Source organism: Felis catus, chromosome C1 (assembly GCF_018350175.1).
Source record: "Felis catus isolate Fca126 chromosome C1, F.catus_Fca126_mat1.0, whole genome shotgun sequence".
Classification (NCBI taxonomy): Eukaryota; Metazoa; Chordata; class Mammalia; order Carnivora; family Felidae; genus Felis; species Felis catus.
In genome coordinates this window covers 72,234,723-72,258,436 of record NC_058375.1, presented here as the reverse complement: position 1 = coordinate 72,258,436, position 23,714 = coordinate 72,234,723, and the positions used below count along the sequence as shown (strand labels likewise).

The 23,714-nt window shown below is 36.6% G+C and overlaps 1 protein-coding gene across 6 annotated transcripts in view; it reads left to right on the top strand.

Moving 5' to 3' along the window:
- COL24A1 (collagen type XXIV alpha 1 chain) overlaps positions 1 to 21,236 on the top strand; it is a 412,001-nt gene extending 390,765 nt beyond the window's left edge. For 5 of the 6 annotated variants that reach the window (XM_045036125.1, XM_019837358.3, XM_045036123.1 and 2 more), the window contains 5 exons: positions 5,384 to 5,449; positions 6,086 to 6,254; positions 13,667 to 13,776; positions 16,373 to 16,588; positions 19,765 to 21,236. In XM_045036125.1, coding sequence (XP_044892060.1) covers positions 5,384 to 5,449; positions 6,086 to 6,254; positions 13,667 to 13,776; positions 16,373 to 16,588; positions 19,765 to 19,911 — 708 coding nt within the window. In that variant the 3' untranslated portion in view covers positions 19,912 to 21,236. The remainder of the gene's footprint in view (positions 1 to 5,383; positions 5,450 to 6,085; positions 6,255 to 13,666; positions 13,777 to 16,372; positions 16,589 to 19,764) is intronic. The other variant, XM_019837359.3, reaches the window with a different exon arrangement.
- The last annotated feature ends 2,478 nt before the right edge of the window (positions 21,237 to 23,714 follow it).

Below are 23,714 nucleotides of genomic sequence, written 5' to 3'. Positions count from 1 at the left end.
GGTTCTCTATTCTGTTCCTTTGGTCTGTGTGTCAGTCTTAATACCAGTACCATACTGTTTTGATTACTATGGCTTTTACTACTAGCTTGAAATTAGGGAGCAAGATGCCTCCATCTTTGTTCTTCTTCTTAGGATGTCTTTGACTATTCAAGGTCTTCCTAAAAATTTTAGAATTGTTTGTTCTATTTCCGTGAAAAGTGCCATTGAAATTTTGATAAGGGATTGCATGACTCTGTAGATTACTTTGGGTAATATAGACGTTTTAACAAAAAACAAAACAAAATATTAATTCTTTTGATCCATAACCATAGACTATCTTTCCATTTGTTTCTTCTTGTTTAATTTCTCTCATCACTGTCTTACAGCCATTATTATTTCTTGAAATATTCTTTCTGCCCCATTTTCTCTTCCTCTTCTGAGGCTCCCATTATGCACATGTTAGTATTTTTGTTGGTGTTCCATAGGTTTCAGAGCCTCTGTTCATTTTCTTCACTGTTTTATCTGTATACTCTTCTGATTGGAAAATTTCAATAAACCTATCTTCAAGTTCACTGATTCCTCTGTCTACTGAAATCTACCCTTGAGCCTTTCTAGTAAATTTTCATTTCATTTTTTGTACTTTTCAACTACAGAATTTCTATTTGGTTCTTTTCTATAATTTCCTTTTTTTTTTTGTAATTGATATTCTTTATTTGTAAGACATCTTTTTCATACTTTTGTTTAGTTCTATAGACATTGTTTCCTTTAGTTTTTTTTTTAAACATATCTACAATAGCTTTAGAAAGTCTTTGTCTACTAAGTACAACATCTAGGCTTCTTCAGGGACAGCTCCTATTGACTGATTACCCATTTGCTTGCTTATGGGCCATACTTTAATGTTTCTTTGCATGTCTTGTAATTTTTTTGTCAAAGACTGTACATTGTAAATAAAATAATGAGGCATTTTTGGAAATAAAATTGTTCCCCTCAACCCTGGGTTTATTTTTGTTGCTATTTGTTGTTGTGTGTTATTTTGTTTACTGACTTTTCTGAATTTTGTAAAGTCTCTATGCTTTGACATGTGTGACCACTTAAGTCTCTACTCAGCTTAGTGGTCAGCTAACAAGTGGAGAGAGATTTCCTTAAATGGCAGAACCAGTAAGTCTCCCAGTTTTTAACAAATGTCTCTGTGTATGTTGGAGCACCCCTTCATTGCTCTGCCAGGTGATTAAAAACTATGCCTTAGCTTTAACTTCCTGATTTCACAGAGACTGAAAGCCAGAGGAAAGAGCTTAGGGCATTCTCAGATATTTTCTAAGCATATGCACAATGGTACAAATGCACATGGACTTCTAGATTTCCAGAAATATGTCAAAGCTTTTCAGATTACCTTTCTCTTGTAAGCTTTTTGTTAGCTTGTTGCTTGCCCCAACTGTTTTCCAGTGCTCCAGACAGCCACAAAGTTAAACAATTCCCTCTAAATGCTTTTGAAAAACACTCTTAGGGAAAAGGTATTTTGCACTGGATGAGCTGCGAGTCAGGTAAAATAAAGACAGCCTTGCAAATGGTGTCTTCTAGGTAACTACCAGGCAGGTCAAATAATAATAATTCACTGGAAATGATGCTTTAGAGCAACTCCAACCCCATTCTGCTCCCCCCATGACTTCCTGGCTTCTTGTTTTTACTGTAATTATGGGTTGGTATTTTTAGGGCTACCACAGAGCTGAAAAGAAAGACATGGGAATAGGGCAAATTAAAGTTCCATGAAGCTCACTGCCCTTACCAAGATTCAGATATTTTTCTTAAATAAATGCCCCCCAGATTGCTGCAAGCATTTTGTTAATTTCCATAGTCCTGAAAAACTTCATTCTGACATTTTTTCCAGTTTTCTCATTGCTTTTATAGGGGAGAAAATTCTGGGAGGTCATTACTCCACTGTTTCTGCTGTCTCCTAAATCTCCAATCTTGAGTATACAACTTTTTAGTAATTTCTAGAACAAAATAGAAGAACATATAGAAAAACACTTCTGCTGCATACTGAAGAGGATAGTATTTACCTCAAGGAAAAGCACTTGTGCAATTGTCTCAGTTACAAACTGAACTGGCTGCTCTTTTCATAGAACACCATATTTACTAGATAGACTAACAATATTATACACTCATGAGTATTCAGCAGATATTTTCTTTTTTTATTAATTTTTTTAATGTTTATTAATTTTTGAGCGAGAGAGACAGAGCACAAGCATGGGTGGGGGCAGAGAGAGAGGGAGACACAGAATCCGAAGCAGGCTCCAGGCTCTGATCTGTCAGCACAGAGCCTGACGTGGGGCTAGAACTCACCAACGATGAGATGATGACCTGAGCCAAAGTCAGACGCTCAACAGACTGAGCCACCCAGGCGACCCTCCGCAGATATTTTCTTAAACATGAATGAATCAAGCCTCTCATTTCAAGGAAACTATTGACAGAAGTCAATGCCAATGATAAGTCTCAAATTTTCAAGCAAAAATAAAAATTGGGGAAAACTTCTATCTACCACTATGTGTTTGACAGCTTCCCGGTACTTCCACTTTTCTGAGATTGGTGATGGTGTTAATAAATGTAACTGTGTGACATTAATAATGAAATGTGTCCGAATTTGGAAGATCTGCATAATTCCATGACCCATTATTTTCTTTTTTTTTTTTAATGTTTATTTTTGAGAGAGAGAGAGAGCACGTGTGCATGGGGGAGGGGTAGAGAGAGAGGGAGACGCAGAACCTGAAGCAGGCTCCATGTTGTGAGCTATCAGCACAGAGCCCGTCGAGGGGCCCAAACCCATGAACCCATGAGATCATGACCTAAGCTGAAGTCAGCGCCCAACCAGCTGAGCCACCCAGGCACCCTGATGAACCGTTATTTTCTAAATAATCAATGGGCAATGTTAACAGTATCATGGGTAGATAAAAGAGTCTTTCACAGTTCAAGTTAGACCAACAGATTTTAATATAAAAAAGCACAAAAAGTTCATAGACTTGATTTCAGATTTCAAATTTCAACTAACCCTTAAGAAATTATCATTTGTAAAGTTTGGTATAGTATCAAAGAATATCCACAATTATCCGAAAAGATTACTAAAATAACCCTATTTCCAACTGCATGTCTCTGCAGGGCCAGATTTTCTTCATATATTTCAACTAAAATAACATATCATAACAGATTGAATACTGAAGGAAATAAGACAATCTAGCTATCTTCTATCAATCCAGACATTAAAGATATGTACGAATATATAAAACAGCTCCATTCTTCTCAGATTTTTTTGTTTTGGAAAATACAATTATTTTACTTTAAAATATTTGTATTAACATATAATGGGTTGGGGTGTGGCTCAGTCGGTTAAGCTCCCACTCTTGATCTCAGCTCAGGTCATGATCTCATGACTCTGCACTGACAGAGCAGAGCCTGCTTGGGATTCTCTCTCTCTCTCTCTCTCTCTCTCTCTCTCTCTCTCTCTGTCCCTCCCCTGCCTGTGCTCACTTTCTCTCAAAATAAATAAATAAATTTTAAAAAATGTATAATGGGTTATTTTTTTTTCAACGTTTATTTATTTTTGGGACAGAGAGAGACAGAGCATGAACGGGGGAGGGGCAGAGAGAGAGGGAGACACAGAATCGGAAACAGGCTCCAGGCTCCGAGCCATCAGCCCAGAGCCTGACGCGGGGCTCGAACTCACCGGCCACGAGATCGTGACCTGGCTGAAGTCGGACGCTTAACCGACTGCGCCACCCAGGCGCCCCATATAATGGGTTATTTTAAAGCAATAACACAAATTTGTGTTTTAATTTCTACTTTGGTAAATACCAAAAGTTATAACTCATGTAAATAAAAGTTTTTTAAGGCCCTTAATAATATTTAAAAGTGCAAAAAGTCCTAAACTGAAGAGTTTGAGAACTGCTTATGCTATGTGTTCTAAGATCAAAGCCCTAATAACAAACCACCTGGAAAATACAAGGATGGCTATTATTTAGTACTTAATTCAATTGCCCATGTTTGGTGCAAATGCGACCCATGTCCAAAATCTGCTCATTCACACAGGCATGATGGTCAGAATTATTTAATCCGACCCTTTTAGGCTGACCCTTTCTGCTTTTTGAATAGGTCATGCTTCTCTCTCTCATAGCTTTTGTGCAAGGCTGTTACTCTGCCTGGAAAGCTCTCTCACCCCCTCTCCTAACAATTCTTATTTATCTTCAGATCTCAGATCAAATGTCACTCAAGGAAACCTTCCCTCATCTACTCCTTCCAAAGTTCTCATCCTCCAGATTTCATTGAAACCCCCTAATTTCTTTCATGGGAACAAGCACTTCTTTTCTTTCATAGCACATATCACAATTTGTAATTGTGTGGTTTTAAGATTTGATTAGTGCCTTTCTCTCCCTTAAACTTCAGCTTCACAAGGGCAGTTTTCTTTTTAGCTTACCGTTTATCCTCAATATGTATCACAGTGTTTGGCAGTATATATGCACAGAATGAGTCAATTATTTTCCAATATGAAAACCACATGTTGAGGCAAGGAAGAGTGCCTTTTATTGATTGTCCCATCATTTTAAATAGTTTTTCAAATTACCAGCCTTGAGTTATGAGAGATCTGTTGAAAACAGTTTTTATTGTATGGCCCTCCAAGTAAAAAGATATCTTAGGAACACAATCATTCTGAAGGAAATCAGATCGCTTGATTTGTGTACACAGATGCCATTTCACAGAACTTTCTCCCAACTCAGGCTTCTTAGTCTCCAAGCTTTTTTAAAAAATAAAATACAAAAAGACTTTTACTAATGGTTATGCTGAGCCTTTCTCTAAAAATATCTTTTATTAAATGCAGGAGGAGATTGGATTCATGCTGTATTATTTCTTTTGGGACTAATGGTGCATTTTCCAACTTCAGAAATTGTTTTTAAGACCGCAGAAGTATCAGATTAAACGAATGTGGTGACTACCTCAGGACAGTAGTATTTTATTATATTTTCCTTCCAAGAATGTAACTGTTATAAATTACTACAGTTATTTATTCTTCACTTTACAATTTATTAACTGAGGGGGTCATATTTCATTCTTCTTCCATTTGAGTAACTTGTGTGTGTGTGTTTATGCAGCAGTGACAAATAGTTTTTCATTTGAGGGCTCTAGACTTTGGTCCTGTTTTAATTAGGAGACTTTCGAGATTTGGATGAAGGCAGCATATTGTCCTTCCAGTTATCCAGGCAAAATTTGCAGCATCTGTCTAACCATAAGAGTTACAAACCCCCTTCAGATAATAAGTCGAGTATACTTTAATAGCACTGCTTTCAGAATTTACAGCCCTTACTTTAGAGTACTCAGTGTTGATGTTACTGCTAATCTCAAATGGTTTTGTTTTACACAGAAACAAATGGATATCAATGCTGCTATTCAAGCCTTGATTGAATCACATGCTGCCCTACAGATGGAGGTAATATATCTGGCTTTATTTACATTGGCACTCTCAATATACAAATTAAACTGAAAGTTTTTTCAGAGTCCAAAATGTGGCTTTATCTCAAAGATTGTATTTAAAACAGATTGAACGTAATGAAACTACTTTTAAGGACAAAGTAAGCATTTTTAATAAGCAGAAATATATGCATGGGTTTTTTTAAGGAAAACATTTTTAAAAGGTGTAATATCATTTAAGGAATTTTTAAACCACGAATTAGATACTGTAGAAGAAAATAGTTTGATGAAGTTAGCCATTTCTTAAAATGGGATCTATCACTGTTACTCATTTTTCTTGATTAAACTCTATTCAATGTATAATTTCTTAAAAAATAATATACTACAGTGGGCATAATAATTGTTAAGTTTTATGTTAGCTTGAAAACTAGGCTTTTGGAGTGAATTTAATCTCTTACTTAGGATCCAGTTTAATAAAATATACATAGATGGCTATATTTGAATATAAACTGACCTTTACATCCTACTCCCAAGTCACCGCACACAACAAAGATACATTTTTCTTCTGCCTTGGTCCATGTTGATGATGAGGGTTCAATAATGCTGCTGGCTACTCTGGTTTTTTGCTAATATGATTCCTGTGATGTCTTGGCAGAGCTACCAAAATACTGAAGTGACTCTAATTGACTACGGTGCAGAGATATCCAAAACCCTGAACTACCTTAGCAATTTACTGCACAGCATCAAGAATCCTCTTGGCACACGAGATAACCCAGCACGAATCTGCAGAGATTTGCTTAACTGTGAACACAAAGTATCAGATGGTAAGTTCTTGGTTTTCTCAAACTCTGATGTCTAATTCCATCATTTCAGTGTGTCTGAGATTGATACTATATTCATTTTGAATCTTAATCGTTTTGATAAAACGCTTATAGGAAAGCATTTTAATGTTATCAAAAACCAAATACTCTTAGAGGGAGACATGATTCTGAAGTCAGAGTATCCCTTTCTGAGGGTTCACATTACAAATGTCTTCTTCTATGCATCCTTATTGATCCCCAACTTTTCTTACTCCACCCTAATTATAGTACTTGCTTACACATCGTGTTTGGAACATATCATATTCATGATAACAATTAAAACATGGAGGACTGACCTTTGGGTTAATAGGAGTACCTGTCGGGTCCGCCAAAGGTGATAACATGAAAAAAATATACATGGGAGAGCCCCCATCAGCACACCTCCTAAAATTATGGCTTTTACACAAAATGGAATTTAAATGCATCACTATAGAGTCAGTGAGTAGGAAGATGGTTTGGTATTCTTGGAATTTTTTCATTAGTACACTGATAGCCCCAAATCCATTAACCAGAGGTACAAAAATGAATTTAGAATAGAACCATAAAGGAAAAGCTTTAAAGCAAGTAGAACAGTTCTATTTATCTAATGATAGATAAGGGAACCCTGTCTGCTGTAATATATCATTTAATTTTAATTTCTATTGGGTCTGTGGTCAGCTGTACGATAAATATTAGTAAATTTTTTGCTAAAAACTTATATGTAGCAATGACACATATGCTGATTTGAAAAAAAATGTTATGTTCTTCTATATGGTGACTAGTAGTCCATATTTTATTTAAATTACATATACACACATATACATCACATAACACACACACCCTTGTCCAAAAACATAAGCTTCCATTCTATAAGTGCAATGAAAATATTCATTTTATTTATATTAATAAAATACTTAACTTCTATAGATATTTCCTGCCTTAAATTACTACAAAAACTAAACTAGTATAGACAGTTACAGCTGCCTACAGTAGTTCTGTTTGATTCTTTCCCATATTTGATGACATAAACATGAAATTCTAGCGAATTGAAAGTAACAAAGACATTTTAAGACATACAAATGACTGAAATCTAATTCAAGGTCTGCCTTCTTTGTAAGAAAAATAACTAAGCGGTATGGATTGCAAGGTATCAGAAAGGTTTTAATGCCCAACAATGTTTTCATCACTAGGAGACAGCAAATGCTATAGAGAAACACAAAACAGCAGGGGAGGGGGATATGATAGAAAATGGAGTGGGGGTGAAGTTTTCAAGTATAGTAGTTAGATAAGGCATCTCCGAGAACATGACATTTGAGCCATATCGGAAGAAGGTAAAGGTACAAGCTACAGGAAATCTAGAGAAAGAGCTTTCCAGGCAGAAAGAACAAATGCAAATGCAAAGGCCCTGGGACTGGAGTATATGTAGTATGTTCTAGGATTAACAAAAAGGCCAGTGACCAGAAGAGAGTGCATAAGGGCAAGTGGTAGAAAATGAAGTCAGAAAGATATCCAAAAAACCAGATTATATAAGATCTTACGGACTACTCAAAAGACTCCAGCTTTTATTCTGAATATGGTGGGAAGCCATTCAAAGTTTTGCAGCAAAGAAATGGTAGGATTTGACTTAAATTTTTGAAATATTATTCTGGCTAATGTATTGCAAATATAATGAGGACAACAGTAAAAGAAACCATTGAGGAGGCCACTGAAAAAGATCCAGGTAAGAGATGACGGTAGGCTGGACTAGAATTAGTAGAATAAGTGATAAATGATCAAGTCTTTGGCTCTGCCTTAAGGTACAGCCAGCAGTTCTTGATGATAATTTGGATGTGGGTTATGAGAGAAATAGAATGATAGAGGATGACTCTAAGCTTTTTGACTAATGGATGGAAGTGTGGAGTTGCTGTAAGAGAGATGCAGAAGCAAGTTTTGGAGGAAAAATCAGGAGTTCGGTTTTAGATATATCTCATTTGAGATGTCTGTTCAGCATAAAGTAAGAATGTCAAGGAGGTTGGTGGCTATTAGAGAAAGGTTCTGGCTAGGGGTAAAAATTATGACGTCATTTGCATATCAATAGTATCTAATGCCCCTGGACTGCTTACAACTACCTAAAGACTAGGTGGAGAAAGAAAAGCTGAGGTAGCTGAGGTCTAAACCCTATGCCTTCGGGCTCTTCAATGTTTAGAGATCAGGGAAATGAGGAGAAACTAGCAAAGAAAACTGGGAAGAAGCTATCCCTGATAGGAGGAAAACTAGATGAACAGTAGTGAAGAAAATTTTGCCTGAGGAAGGGATCGACTGGGTTCCTGAGAAAGGCTACTGAATTTAGCAGCATGATGCTCTGTGTGAGCTTCACGAGAGCAGTTAAGAGGAATAGTAGTGGTTAAAACTTCATCAGATTTTAAGAGAAAATTATAGAGCCAGAGAGTTTCCATTTCCAGTAATGAAGGAGGTAATTCAAATTGCCAGGCTGAATATCTTTTAAAATTTGTTTTCAAGTTAAAAGCATCAAATAGCCAACAAAATAGTGAGGAAATTTTAAGCCAACATTTTGAAGGAGACAGCAAAGAAATGAACACAGTTAGAACTGCTTTTGCCCTGGGTGTGTTCTAAATACAGCTTTTGGTAGCTTCGTGGGGCTCGGGTCAAAAATTGATATCTGTGGCCCATCAAATGTGAGGATTTAGGTTTTCAAAGGGCTCCACTCTGAAAGTAAACATAAACTGGAAGAGACAAGACTATAGCCTAGCTTCATTCACATCATGAAGATAGCTCAGAGTCTTAAGCTTTGAACTTGGACTAAGATGATTCCAGACTGCTAGTACCCCCCATCCCATGTCTAACAGAAACAAAAGTCTTCTATAAAATATACCATCATCCTAGGGCTCAAATTATTTCCACAAATCATTTCTCAAAGGTAGTGCCCAGCATACAGTCAATATACTGAGGCATACCGGTTGATAAAACACCATGAATGAGAACTGGCAGAAACAGCAAGCAGAATTACACTCAAAAGAAAATTAAGAGAGGAAGAATTTGAAACTGAAGGTGTAATAGACAAGCCTTCCATAGGAACACAGTCGATTCACGATAATAAGAAGGAAGGCAGAATATGTGTGTGCAAGCACAGATAGGTAAGGAGATGTGGTAGCTGGAGGTTCTGTAAGCTCCTTTCACATTGCCTCAGTTGCCCCAGTGACATTGAAAGGTTATCACTCAAGAATAAAGGTGAAGGGATGGGTATAACAAAGGTGAGAGAAGAAGAGAAGGTTTCAAACAGTTAACTAGGAGAGCAACAGAGGGAACTAATTAGGGAAACATGGTGTTGTTGTCTGGCAGTCTTACAAACATGTGAATTTAAAGTGAGTCCAGTCCACGTAGTTGTATTTTTCTTCAGCCACATTTAGCTGTGCAGGTACAGGTGAAAATTGGACTTCTATGAGGTTGGGATTTTATAAGGCAAGCACAATGAATTGTGGCAGGGCAGGGATGTTATGGAAGTCTCCAAGGAAGTAATTTTAGTAAAGATCTGTGGGTTTTACTTGGGTAGGGAGGGAATCGAACACATGATTATGAGAAATCATGAAAAAAATATTATCGATGGATTGTAGGTCCTGATAGGATGGAAGAATAATTGGAGTCAGGACAATAGAGAATGGGTTCAAAAGAGAAGAGGTGAAATAATGGCAGAATTCTAGTTTGTAGATAATGACAAAGGCTAGGGTGCAGCCTGGGGAAGTTGAGGGTTAAAGTGAATGGGGCAGTAGGGGGAGCAGGGGAAGGGTACGAGAACATTGGCAGAAGAGTTCAAGGAACTGAGAGGCCAGGGTATTGGAAGTGTCATCCGTGTCACCAAGAATTAGGTCATAAGTGTATTTTATGAAAGTAATAGCCATCCAATGATAAAATCTTCAAAGAAAGTGGCTTGCAAGAGGAAGGGGTAATGGATGATGTAATATAATGACAGTAGTTTTACCATGGAGTTGTTTTAGGAAAAATATAGGAAGAATGGTCCGGAGGTGGCAGTGAAGGGCAAGAAAGACACCTTCCCTACTCCAAACACAAAGATAATAGAGGCTGTGGCAGAACTTGAAAGAGCTGCAAGGGAAGTGCTGTGTCCATGGGAGAGCCAGTTTTGGGTTAGAACGTTTGGGCCTACAAAAGACACATTATGGTGGCACAAAAACAGACACATAGACCAATGGACTAGAATAGAAACCCCAGAACTAGACCCACAAACGTATGGCCAACTCATCTTTGACAAAGCAGGAAAGAACATCCAATGGAAAAAAGACAGCCTCTTTAACAAATGGTGCTGGGAGAATTGGACAGCAACATGCAGAAGGTTGAAACTAGACCACTTTCTCACACCATTCACAAAAATAAACTCAAAATGGATAAAGGACCTAAATGTGAGACAGGAAACCATCAAAACCTTAGAGGAGAAAGCAGGAAAAGACCTCTCTGACCTCAGCCGTAGCAATCTCTTACTCGACACATCCCCAAAGGCAAGGGAATTAAAAGCAAAAGTGAATTACTGGGACCTTATGAAGATAAAAAGCTTCTGCACAGCAAAGGAAACAACCAACAAAACTAAAAGGCAACCAACGGAATGGGAAAAGATATTCGCAAATAACATATCGGACAAAGGGCTAGTATCCAAAATCTATAAAGAGCTCACCAAACTCCACACCCGAAAAACAAATAACCCAGTGAAGAAATGGGCAGAAAACATGAATAGACACTTCTCTAAAGAAGACATCCGGATGGCCAACAGGCACATGAAAAGATGTTCAGCGTCGCTCCTTATCAGGGAAATACAAATCAAAACCACACTCAGGTATCACCTCACGCCAGTCAGAGTGGCCAAAATGAACAAATCAGGAGACTATAGATGCTGGAGAGGATGTGGAGAAACGGGAACCCTCTTGCACTGTTGGTGGGAATGCAAATTGGTGCAGCCGCTCTGGAAAGCAGTGTGGAGGTTCCTCAGAAAATTAAAAATAGACCTACCCTATGACCCAGCAATAGCACTGCTAGGAATTTATCCAAGGGATACAGGAGTACTGATGCATAGGGCCACTTGTACCCCAATGTTCATAGCAGCACTCTCAACAATAGCCAAATTATGGAAAGAGCCTAAATGTCCATCAACTGATGAATGGATAAAGAAATTGTGGTTTATATACACAATGGAATACTACGTGGCAATGAGAAAAAATGAAATATGGCCTTTTGTAGCAACGTGGATGGAACTGGAGAGTGTGATGCTAAGTGAAATAAGCCATACAGAGAAAGACAGATACCATATGGTTTCACTCTTATGTGGATCCTGAGAAACTTAACAGGAACCCATGGGGGAGGGGAAGGAAAAAAAAAAAAAAAACAGGTTAGAGTGGGAGAGAGCCAAAGCATAAGAGACTGTTAAAAACTGAGAACAAACTGAGGGTTGATGGGGGGTGGGAGGGAGGAGAGGGTGGGTGATGGGTATTGAGGAGGGCACCTTTTGGGATGAGCACTGGGTGTTGTATGGAAACCAATTTGACAATAAATTTCATATATAAAAAAAAAAGACACATTATGGTATGGTGCTTCATCTTAGCTCAACGTATCCTGAAAAAATTATGAAGTCTCTACCATTTCACCGTTGTACAGCATAATACCTGAATTCAAAGCATTCTTCCCCATATAACAATGAGAGTTTGGTTGATGGAAAACTTTTTATAAGGAACTTATTAATAAGCTCACATAGTAGAAGGAAACGGTTTCTTGGAAGACAAGAGAGAGTAGTGAAGATTATGTGTTTACCTCATTAGATAAGACTAGAAGCCTGCTCTAGAACCTGGTAAAAAAAAATCCAGCACTAATTTCTACAACCTTTACAAATTGTCTGAAATTCTGAGGGAAAGATTAAAAAAAAGGGGGGGGGGCAGAGGATAGGATTTCATTCACCCAATTCTTCCGTATCTTAATAGATCAGTAGGTCTTCAAATGTCCCTGGACCAGAGTTAGATACTGTTGAAATGCAGGTTCTCAAGGCTTGCCTCAGACTTAATGAATCAGCAACTCTGGGGATGGGGTCCAGCTACCTGTGTTTTAACAGATGTTTCTAATGCCACTAAAATTTGAAAAACATTGCAACAGAGTCCCTACTTTTGGAGCCACCAATTCAGGAGGTATGCATTTTGAAAGATTAGTAGAGTTAGTAAAGAGTTGTTGAAGATGTTCTGGAAATCTAAAATAATGGACCAGAGGAAGCCCAGGTTGCGGTAGAGGAATCTTTGCAATAGGGTAAGAAAGACAAGGATTCCTCGCTACTGAAGAAATGACAAGTACTGTTTGATTGTCTTGCCTTTTTAATGCAAGAAAGCAGAGCTATCTCTCATTCAAAAATTCTTAGTCTTTGCTTTTAGAATAAGGTGCTCCTGCAATATTCTGAGCCCGTTACTCTGGAACTCAGATGCTAGATCAATCCTTCTTCAGCCTGAGAATTTCCTGTAGACTGACTTTCAAGACTCCTTTTGATTCTGCTGAGCAGTCAGTGAAGGCAAAGGTTGGCAGGTTTACACTCGGTATAGGGACTTCAGTTTTTCTCACTTGCAAATCTGATGAAGAAACCACAAAAAAGATAACCATTTAATTGTACCTTTTCTGTCTGAAAACAAAGAATGTTTTATTAATTTTATGCCAATATTCATAAAGGTAATATTTTACCTCAGGGAGATTGAAGTTGTTTCCATTTAACATACATGTACATGTATATAGTATGTATTTTTTTAAACTCTGTAATCACATAGAACAGACATATACACATATACCACATTAATTGCAACTTTTCTGTTAACTATGTAACTTTAGACGGTTCCTTTAAGCTGATGGTCTCATCTATAGAAAGCAGTAGGGGGGCCTGGATGGCTCAGTTGGTTAAGTATCCGACTCTTGGTTGCAGCTCACGTCATGATCTCATGGTTCAGTTTGAGAAGTTGAGCCCTGCATCAGGCTCAGCACTGACAGCACAGAGCCTGATCGGGATTCTCTCCCTCCCTCTCTCTGTTCCTCTCCTGCTTGTCTCTCTCTCCTTCTGTCTCTCAAGATAAATAAATAAACTTAAAAAAAAAAGAGGCAATAAATTCAGCCATATACCATTTTTTGTTAAAATTATAAAATGCCCTTAAGTTGATAGGCACGTGAAAAATACAGTATTTTTGGTATCAATTTTATATAATGCTTGCAGCTTTCATTCATTGACTAAATGTAAATATCTTTATAATCTTCTAAGTTTTTTTACAGTTAAGACTATAAAAATGTATATTTAAAGTATGATAATTTGTAATGATGATTCAGATAGGTTTTAGTATGGCATTTAAGTATTTTTGTGTTTTACAATAAATTAATAGGAAAATACTGGATTGATCCAAATCTTGGATGCCCTTCAGATGCCATTGAGGTTTTCTGCAATTTCAGTGCTGGTGGTCAGACATGTTTATCTCCTGTTTCTGTAACAAAGGTATGTATTGAACTGTAGAACACATGCGACCACTTGCCCAGTTTCAGGGAACATAACTTTTAAAATCCTGTCACCTTAAATAATTGTGAATTTTATGAATGAAAGCAAGGTATCATTCTCGACCACATATAAGAAATTTTTTTGTTTTTAAAAAGTAATTCTAGTGAATCTTGACATTTTGATGATGTCTTTTATGATTGACATATCTTGGCTTACTCTACTGATTATGCTTTTTAAATTTCCTTTTAAAAATGTGGAACATATGTTTTTATGCATACATATACATTAGAAAATCCCCAGTGTTTGTAATTAGTAATCAGTTACCTAAAGTTTTCTGAAAATGGTATCATTAAAAGAGGAATGTTGCCACAAAGCTTACTATTTTTGGTGATTTAGCACAAAAGAACCTGCCTTAAATATCCATTGACTATTATTTAAAACTTCTTTCAAGTATAATAGAATGAATGAAAGTTAGTTTGGTATGATACTGGAGATTATAACAAGCACTTATAAAACCTAAAGCTTAGTTCTACACATAACAAACACTGAAGAAATCAAAACTGCATTTTTTTTCTTTTTCTGGTTAAACCAGTTTGGTATTATTACCAAGAACTTATTTCTCATTGACAAAGAATGGATACACATGCCTATTGTATGTTTGGTCCATTATAAAGAGGCAGCAAGTAAAATGTGCGGTCTATTAATCTCTACACTGCTTGTTGTTAGACTACCCTTTCCTAAAATATCCCTCTTCATTAACCGGGGTGTTTCACCAGTTCATCTCAGTAGGTATTCACCATTATTACTAACCTCAAAGCAGAGGAAGGAAAGATTCTTCCATTCCTAGGGAATCCATGTTCCTCTGATGAAGATCAGCGTGATAATCTTACTTGCAAAATATCTGCATGATCGTACTCACTCCCCTGGATTTGGCCCAGAGTGTTTATTTGGATTATCACAGAAGAAAGATGGGGACTGTGCAAAGGAGATAGGAGTAGCGAAGGAACTGCACTCCAATTCCTTCCTTGACTGAATCAGCTCTCCCATCTCTCCTATCTGTTAACTCAACCTGAGAAAGACTGGGCAGGTAGTGGAAAGAATGGTAAACTTGGAATCAGGGACCTGGGTTCTAGTTTCTATTCCTCTACTACCCTGGCAAATGGCACTCTGAGCCACCAAAGAGCCTACTCTGTGCCAGCACTGTGCTAGGTAAGTGACATGTGGCTCCTTAAATCCTTATAGCATCCCTGCCATGTCAGTGTTATACGCTACCTTACCAACAAAGAAACTAAGTCTTAGAAAGGTTAAATAGTTTACAAGCTTGTGACTCTCACCTGTAAAATAAAGGAAACTGAACTACTTAAACTCTAATGTTCCTTATGATGATCCTTCCATGTTTTCAGCCTCACTGACCTTCCTTTGCCTTTCTTCTCTGTTCCTTTTACTTTTTTGATTGTTGTTTTATTTTTTTCTTTCTCTGTTAGCTCATAACTGGTATTTTTCTAATTTCATGTTTGGAAATTCATATAAATTCCTTGTAGAAACCATTTTTGTTCACTTATGTTATGACCATACCTCTGCTTGAATATTGCTAAAACAATAATAATGTCAAAAACTATAGAAAAATCTCTTGGGTCACCTGGGTGGCTCAGTCGGTTGAGCGTCCGACTTCGGCTCAGGTCATGATCTCATAGTCTGTGAGTTCAAGCCCTGCATCGGGCTCTGTGCTGACAGCTCAGAGCCTGGAGCCTGCTTCAGATTCTGTGTCTCCCTCTCTCTCTGACCCTCCCCTGTTCATGCTCTGTCTCTCTCTTGTCTCTCAAAAATAAATTAAAAAAAAATTAAAGAAAAAAAAAGGAAAAATCTCTTTCCTTGCCCAAGCCTGGGAAATATGCAATCAGACCTCCTTGCTCTAATTTTGCTCTATATTGTTGACTTTATTATTAATACTTGTTATGCATTCAGTCATTTCAATAAACATTTACTGAAGATTTGCTGTATGACTGTAACTGCGTTAGGGGCCGGCAACACAAAGAAGAAGATTCTATCCTGATCTTTAAAAGCTCTCATAATTAAAATTACTCAACAAGTTATTATTGCAACTTCTAACTTATCTTTGGAAACTCCAAAAACAATCTGCAAGGAAAGTATACACAATTTCATATTTTTGTGGAAAAAATTATTAGTCAACAACTAATTATTAATGCATTTTAGATAACATTATAAAAATTATAATTTTTTTTTGTCACATCTAGTAGTCTAATGGTATGCTGAAGCCGGCTCATATAGACTCATCCAGAAAGAGTTGTATCTCTTTCCAACTCCATGTCCAGTGACACCACCATGATATCCTGAAATCAGGCATGGTAGGAGTGTTTACACCATGGAAATCAGAAAATGCTATAAATCAGGGATTCCCTGCTCCCCACCCCTGCAAAAGCCAGTGGTTCAGTCACACGCTGTTGACTGGCATTTAAATGCCAAGGAAAGTAGTTTTCTCAAGGCTGCATTCCAAGGACTTTCCTCAAATTCCCCCAAATTATAAGTTTATCAATTGCCACATCTTATAACCTGTATATTGTTTCTATGACATTAGTTGGAGTTTGGAGTTGGAAAAGTCCAGATGAACTTCCTTCACTTACTGAGCTCAGAAGCCACCCATATCATCACTATTCACTGTCTAAACACACCAGTGTGGACAAGTGCTCAGTCAAGTGGCTCAGGATTACCTATTGGCTTCAAGGGATGGAATGGCCAGATTTTTGAAGAAAACACTCTACTTGAACCTAAGGTGCTTTCAGATGACTGCAAGGTAAGGGATGGCACTTTTAGAATTGTTCAGTATAACTAACATTAAATTACAAGACCATAAAATTAAAATAATCAGAATAAGACTTTAATTGTAAACTGAAGATCCAGAAGGGTAGTAAGTTTTAATGTCCCCAATTTGTAATAAAATTACATTTTTCAGAATCAAGCATTTGCTTATATCTCGTCAACTTTTGTCACACACATTGGTCATCCATGGATTTTTATATGCAAAATAGGTGTTAATACATAGATTTAATTTTTGTTCCTCATCTTGAATAATTATATTACACCTAGATGGACAAAGCATATAAGTAGATTTATTCCATGTATTTTCACCACTGTGATTCCACATCTCATTATTTCATGGAAGACAGTTTATAGAGGCAAGTCAGTTGTATTTCATTTTGTCGGTCGCTACACCCGATACCAAATGTGGGCAGACTTACAGATTGGCTGGCCCTACCAAACAATATTTGAATCATAGCCCATTTTTCCTACTAAAATTAAATAACAAATTTATGAAAAAATCTATAATTTTAAGAGATGTGGTATACAGCAGGTAGCGGCAAACTATAGTCCACAGACCAACTCCAGCTCACCACTAGTTTTTGTAAATAAATGTTATTGGTATACAGCCACATTTGTTCATTTACTTATTTTTTAATCTTTTTTTAATGTTTTTCATTTTTGAGAGAGAGAGAGAGAGAAAGAGAGAGAGAATGTGAGTGGGGGAGGGGCAGAGAGAGAAGGAGACACAGAATCTGAAGCAGGCTCCCGGCTCTGAGTTGTCAGCACAGAGCCTGATGCGGGGCTTGAACTCAGGACCACAAAATCATGACCTGAACCAGAGTTGGCTGTTCAACTGACTGAGCTACCCAGGCACCCCTGTTTATTTACTTATTATCTATGGCTGTTATCACACTATGATGGCAGAGTTAAATAAATATGACAGATTGTATGGTGCACAAAACCTAAAACATTTATTACTAGCACTTTACAGAAGAGTTTCCTGACCCTGTTATAGAGAACAACATCCACTTTATATACGTATCGTTAATGGCTTTAAGTAGCTCGGTTTCCTTTTCTTGTGTGCTAGTGATTTAACATCTCTTACCATTTCCAAGGGACTCTACTTTTTCACAACATTTTATTTTCAGACAAATAGGGCTTGAGTATTTGAAAAATGAGAGGCAAACATACAGCTCATCTCTATAAGCAGAGATCAACATTACCAACAATTTCATTTAACTTTTCCAGTTTTTTTCCAGAAACTTTCAGTGACTCACTATCTCTGAAATACAATCCAAACTTATCAGGTCTTTGTTTAGCACTTAGGACAGTCAGGCCCCAACCTACATTTCTAGTGTGGGCTTTGATTGACTGTCAACCCAAAGCTAAGACCAAACCGACATAAGAAGAAGAAGAAGAAGAAGAAGAAGAAGAAGAAGAAGAAGAAGAAGAAGAAGAGGAAATAATGACAACAACAACAATAATAATAACATCAATAATTCCTACTACTAGTTATCAGGGCTTTATTATATAGCAAGTACCCTGTATTACATACATTATTTTATTTAATTATAACAGCTTTGTAAAGAAGTCTCTCTTAATAATAAGAAAGTGAAAGCACGGAGAGGTTAAATAACTTGCTCAAGTCATCCAGCTAATTAGTGAAGACTAAGAAATAAACACCAAGTGTGTTTAACTCCAAAGCCCATGCCACACTATCCTGGTAGGTACTTTAACTGAAAACTCATTTAATCCTCACAACTGTGTGAGGTTTTTATTTTTCACATTTTGTATGTAAAGAGACTGGTTGTGCCTGGATTTCTATCAAAGTCTGTTCCAGGCCAAAATCTGTGCACTAAAACACCACGCTAGGCTTATTTTTGCAACCATCTTCTACTTTTCCAACTGTTTTTTGTTTGTATGTTTGTTTTTATTCATGTCATTACCTTTCTCTGAAATGCCTTCTCTCCCTCTCTAACCAAGTGGCAACTTTAGGCATACGTTAAAGCCCATCTTAAGTTCTGAATTCTGAACTCATGAAGCTTCCCCTGAGTACTTCAGTGGGAAATGAGGAATTCAGCATTCGCTGTCTACATTATTTATATTGTACTTCTGGCATATTGTCTTGTGTTATGTCTATTTGTTTGTGTTTCCCCTCTCTCCAACTAGATGTATAAGCTGCTAGTATTCAAACACCAGAACTAATTTATTCATCTTCATATTTCCCAAGCACTGTAAGAAAGTAGAGGATTGAGTCTTATTCAACTGGGTCAACTGTACTTAGTGCTCAATAAATATTGCTCGAAAGACTTAACGAGTTAATCTAATGGTGTCTTACACACCGAACTCTAGTTCTAGTTATAATACCAAGCTGATGACTAGTACATGGAATTCATAGCTTAAATAATCTCTAAAGATCCTTCAAATTTTAAAATTTATATAATAATTCAGTAAATGAGGAAGTGAATAAATTTAATAAAAAGCTTCACAAAACTAGTCAATTGTGTTTATCTATTTTATCTTGTTGAATCGTCATCATAAGGTGTTTTTGTTCTATAGTAAAATTTATCAGAAACAAAAGAGCATATAGTATATAAGAAAAACAGAAAGGCCTAGAAAGAGGAGAGGAAAGAAACTATATAAACGGTAACCACAGACTGGCAATAAAGAAAGCTAAAAGATGATTTACATAATTATAATTTGCTTCTGACTGAAGCAATTCTGGTTATTTCCTACCTAAAGTACATAAAGGTTGAGATAGCTCATTGCCTTTCATCCAAGAAGAATGCCCATCCTGAAGAATCAGTCCCAAATAAGGAACACAGAGCAGATGGGTGTTACTTATATTAGGAATATATTAGGAATATTAGGAACAGCCTTTGTACCGATCCACAGAGAGCAGAAGCAGAAGCCTTAGCCTCATAGACTGAAAAATCACAACACATACTGCCATTTAGAGAAAAGAATAAACCATGTCTTCAGTTAGTCATAGTGATCGTTAACCACTGAGCTTAACTCTGTGCCAGCACTTACTTTCTAGGGACTTCCTATTCATTAGCTCTAACCCTTAAACTAAGCTGCATTGTCTGACAGCGAAGGGCATTGTCTGCCGAGAATGATTGCTAATGACACAATTACCTATCAAAGCACTTTGTTCTTGTTTTACAGATTCAAGATGGCAGCTGGCATAAGGCAAAATTCCTTTTTCACACCCAGGACCCTAATCAGCTTCCAGTAATTGAAGTACAAAAACTTCCTCATCTCAAAACTGAAAGGAAGTACTACATTGAAAGCAGTTCTGTATGCTTTCTCTAAGGTTTCTGAATTAGTTCAGAATTCTTGCTGTTGGCCAGGTAATTGCTGCAGAGGGAAAAATATAGACAGAAAGATAGTATCATTGTGAAATGCATGGAATAAAGCATTGGCTAAATCTTAAAGAATCTCAGGAAGAAAAGATTTCCTCCTAAGAAGGAGAAAAGGCATTTTTAAAGGACTATAATTGATAAAGTATTTAATTCTTTTAAAAATTATATTGATCTGTGCTTTCTTAGAGAATTCCCTAGAACTGAAAATTTATAAACATGGAATTCTTCAGGGTATCCTATATTTTTTGACTGAGAGCAAAGTACCCATTAGACAGCTGGAGCTGCAGAGCACTATGGAAGCAATACTGGCTAATGCTCCCAAATGTGCAATGCTTCTGTCTAAAAATTACAAGCCACAGTCTAATATGTCTTATTTTCCCAAATACTAAGCTGTATTCAGGTCCCCGATGGGCATATACATCTTAGCCGGTGGTACACTACCTCTTACGTGTTGCCTTTTTGTGTTGCTTGGTGCTCTTTCTAAAACAAGGTGCTTGTGGCTTTCATAGACTATTTTATTTCTTTTTTCGTCTTTGTCATTCTTTAAGAGTGTATGTACTGGTTACATCAAGACATGTTTTGGTTGTTAGTACTTATTTTAATTTGTTTGGTTACATACTTAATAACAAGTGGAACATTATTTATGTGAAGTCCTTGTTCTATTTTAAAATTCTCTTTGTGGATATAGAAGCAAAGCCAGCGCACTGTAACCTGTGCTTATGCACAAGAGAATTGGGAGGTTTCTTTTGTTTTTATTTTTTAAATTGTTGTAAAAAATATTACAAGCCAGCTACATCCAGTAGTAGGTTTGGGTTAGAGTTTGGGGTTTGTGATATACTATGTTTAAAAATCCATGATCATCTGGAATGATACTATGTATATATATATTTTGTAAAGTTTTAATTCAGCAAATCTTTTGAAATTGCTGCTGTTTTAAATTATAAAAACCATTATTTCTGCTTCATAGGAATTACATGTCTTGTAGTATTCATTGACTTTATTTCATTATTCTTAAATTTAACGTGTTGGGATCTAAAAGAATTCAACTTACCAGTCTTTAAAGCAACATTCAGGAAAGAAAAAAGTCTTTAGCCATTTAAAATAGGCTCAGCCCATTCAGACTTCCCTTGTTGTCAGAGAAATGTTAGATCAGTATTAAAAGAGAAATATTATACCTTTTGGTATATAGAAAAACTTATACATTCATTATAAACATATCTTTAGCCACAGCAAACCATACTTACTTATCTATAATAAAAATATGCTTTAAATCTTTTTTGGTGGTATTTGTTTTTCTTCTTCTGTGATCACGTCCTTTTTTATTTCAAGTTTATTTATTTATTTTGAGATGGTGGGGGAGGAACAGAGAGAGAAGGAGAGAGAGATAATCTTAAGCAGACTCCCAGTGCAGATCCTGATGTGGTGCTCGAACTCACAAACCATGAGATCGTGACCTGAGCCGAAACCAAGAGTCGGACACTTAACCAAATGAGCCACCCAGGCACCCCAACCATATCCTTTTATTACATATAATGGCTCTCTGGAATAGTCCTTCTGTACGTTTACATTATTAGAAAGCATCTGTTACATACCTATAAGAGGATTACAGGGCTTATTTCCTATTTGTACAAAATAAAGTCATGGCACAGAATAAATACTCCCATATATGGTCAACTGATTTTCAACGAAGGTGCCAAGACCATTCAATGGTAAAAAGATAGTTTTTTCAACAAATGGTGCTGGGAAAATTGGATATCCACCTGTAAAAGAATGAAGTTGGACCCATATACAAAACAACTCAAAATGGATCAAAGCCCTAAATGTAAGAGCTAAAACTATAAAACTCTTGGAAGAAAACATAGGGGAAAGTCTTTACGACATTGGATTTAGCAATTACTTCTTGGATATGACACTAAAAGCACTTTCAAAGCGAGTAAAAGACAAATTGGACTACATCAATATTAAGAACTTCTGTACATCAAAGGACACTATCAAGAGAGTGAAAAGACATCCCACAGAATGGGAGAAAATATTTGCAAAACATCTATCTGAAAAAGGAATTAATACCCCAGAATATATTTTTTAAAACACCTACAACTCAAAAAACAAGCAATCCAATTAAAAAATGGGCAAAGGACTTAACAGACATTTCTCCAAAGAAGGTATATAAATGGCCAACGAATGAAAAGATACTCAACATTACTAGTTATTAGGAAAATGCAAATCAAAACCATAGTCAAATACCACTTCACACTCATTACGATGGCTATTATCCAAAAGAAAAAAAAAAAGGAAAATAACAAGGGTTGGTGAGGATGTGAAGAAAGCGGAACCCTTATACGCTGCTGGTGAGAATGCAAAATGGTGCAAACATTGTGGAAAATAGTTTGGCAGTTTCTCAAAACTTAAACGTAGAGTTACCATATGACCCAGTAATTCTACTTTGTGTATTTGCCCAAAAGAATTGAAAGAAGGGACTCAAACAGATATTTGTACACAAGTGTTCATAGAAGTATTATTCAGAATAGCCAAAAGATGGAAATAACCCAAATGTGCATCAACAGATGAACTGATAAACAAAATTTGGTGTGTACATACAATGAAACACACCAATGTGAATGTGTTTAATGCAACTGAATTGTACGCTTAAACTTATCAAAAATGACCAATGTTATGTTGTACATTTTACCACAATTTTTTTAAATGGGGCTATGGCAAAAATGTCTGATATCCTGCTTGAGGAACATGGAAATGTTTTTGTTTTGTTTTAAGCTTATTTTGAGAGAGAGAGAGAGAGAGAGAGAGAGAGGATGCCTGAGGGGCAGAGAGAGGGGGAGAGAGAGAGAGAGAGAGAATCCTAAGTAGGTTCCACACCAGCAACATAGAGCCCAATGCAGGGCTTGAATTCATGAATCATGAAATCATGACCTGAGCTGAAATCAAGAGTCAGACGCTTAACCAACTGAGCCACCCAGATACCCCAGAAATTTTTTTTAAGGTGTAGAGGTAGGTTGATTCTAATTGAAAGAAACCAGTTTGTTCTCTAATTTCAGTCTATGTGCTATACCTTTTGTTTCCCTCCCAAAAAACTTATTTCAGAGACATAAGTAGTTTTCCTAGATATCATTTAAGAAATATATATAGAAATACCTTACTTTGTGTTTTTTTTGTTTTTGAAATATTAAATTTAAAGCAAATTTTAATTAACGTAATCATGGGCAGTATAGTATGTATAGTGATTAAGAGTACTCTGTGGATTAGTTGTATGACTTTGGGTATATTATATATTCTTCATTGTCTCAGTTTCTTCATTGCAAAATGAGGATAATAAAAGTAAAATTCTGTATGAATTAGGGTGCTTAGAGAAACAGAATTAATGGGAGATATAGAGATAGAGACTTTATATATAATATACATGTAATATTGTAAATGTATAATATAAAAAAATATTTTTATTTGATATTTTTTACGGAAATTTACTACAAGGAATTGGCTTACACAATTATGGAAGCTGAGAATTCCCACAATCTACTGTCTATAACTAGAGATCCAGGAAGGCCAGTGATGTAATTTGGTAAAGTCCAAAGGCTGGAGAACCAGGGGAGCCAATAGCTTAAAATACAGTGTGGGGGCTGCAGAAGATGAGAGGTCCCAACTCAAGCAAGCAGACAAAGCAAAAAGGAACAAATTCTTCCTTACTCTGCCTTTTGTTTGATTCGGGCCTTCAGTGGATTGCATGATGCCCACTCACAC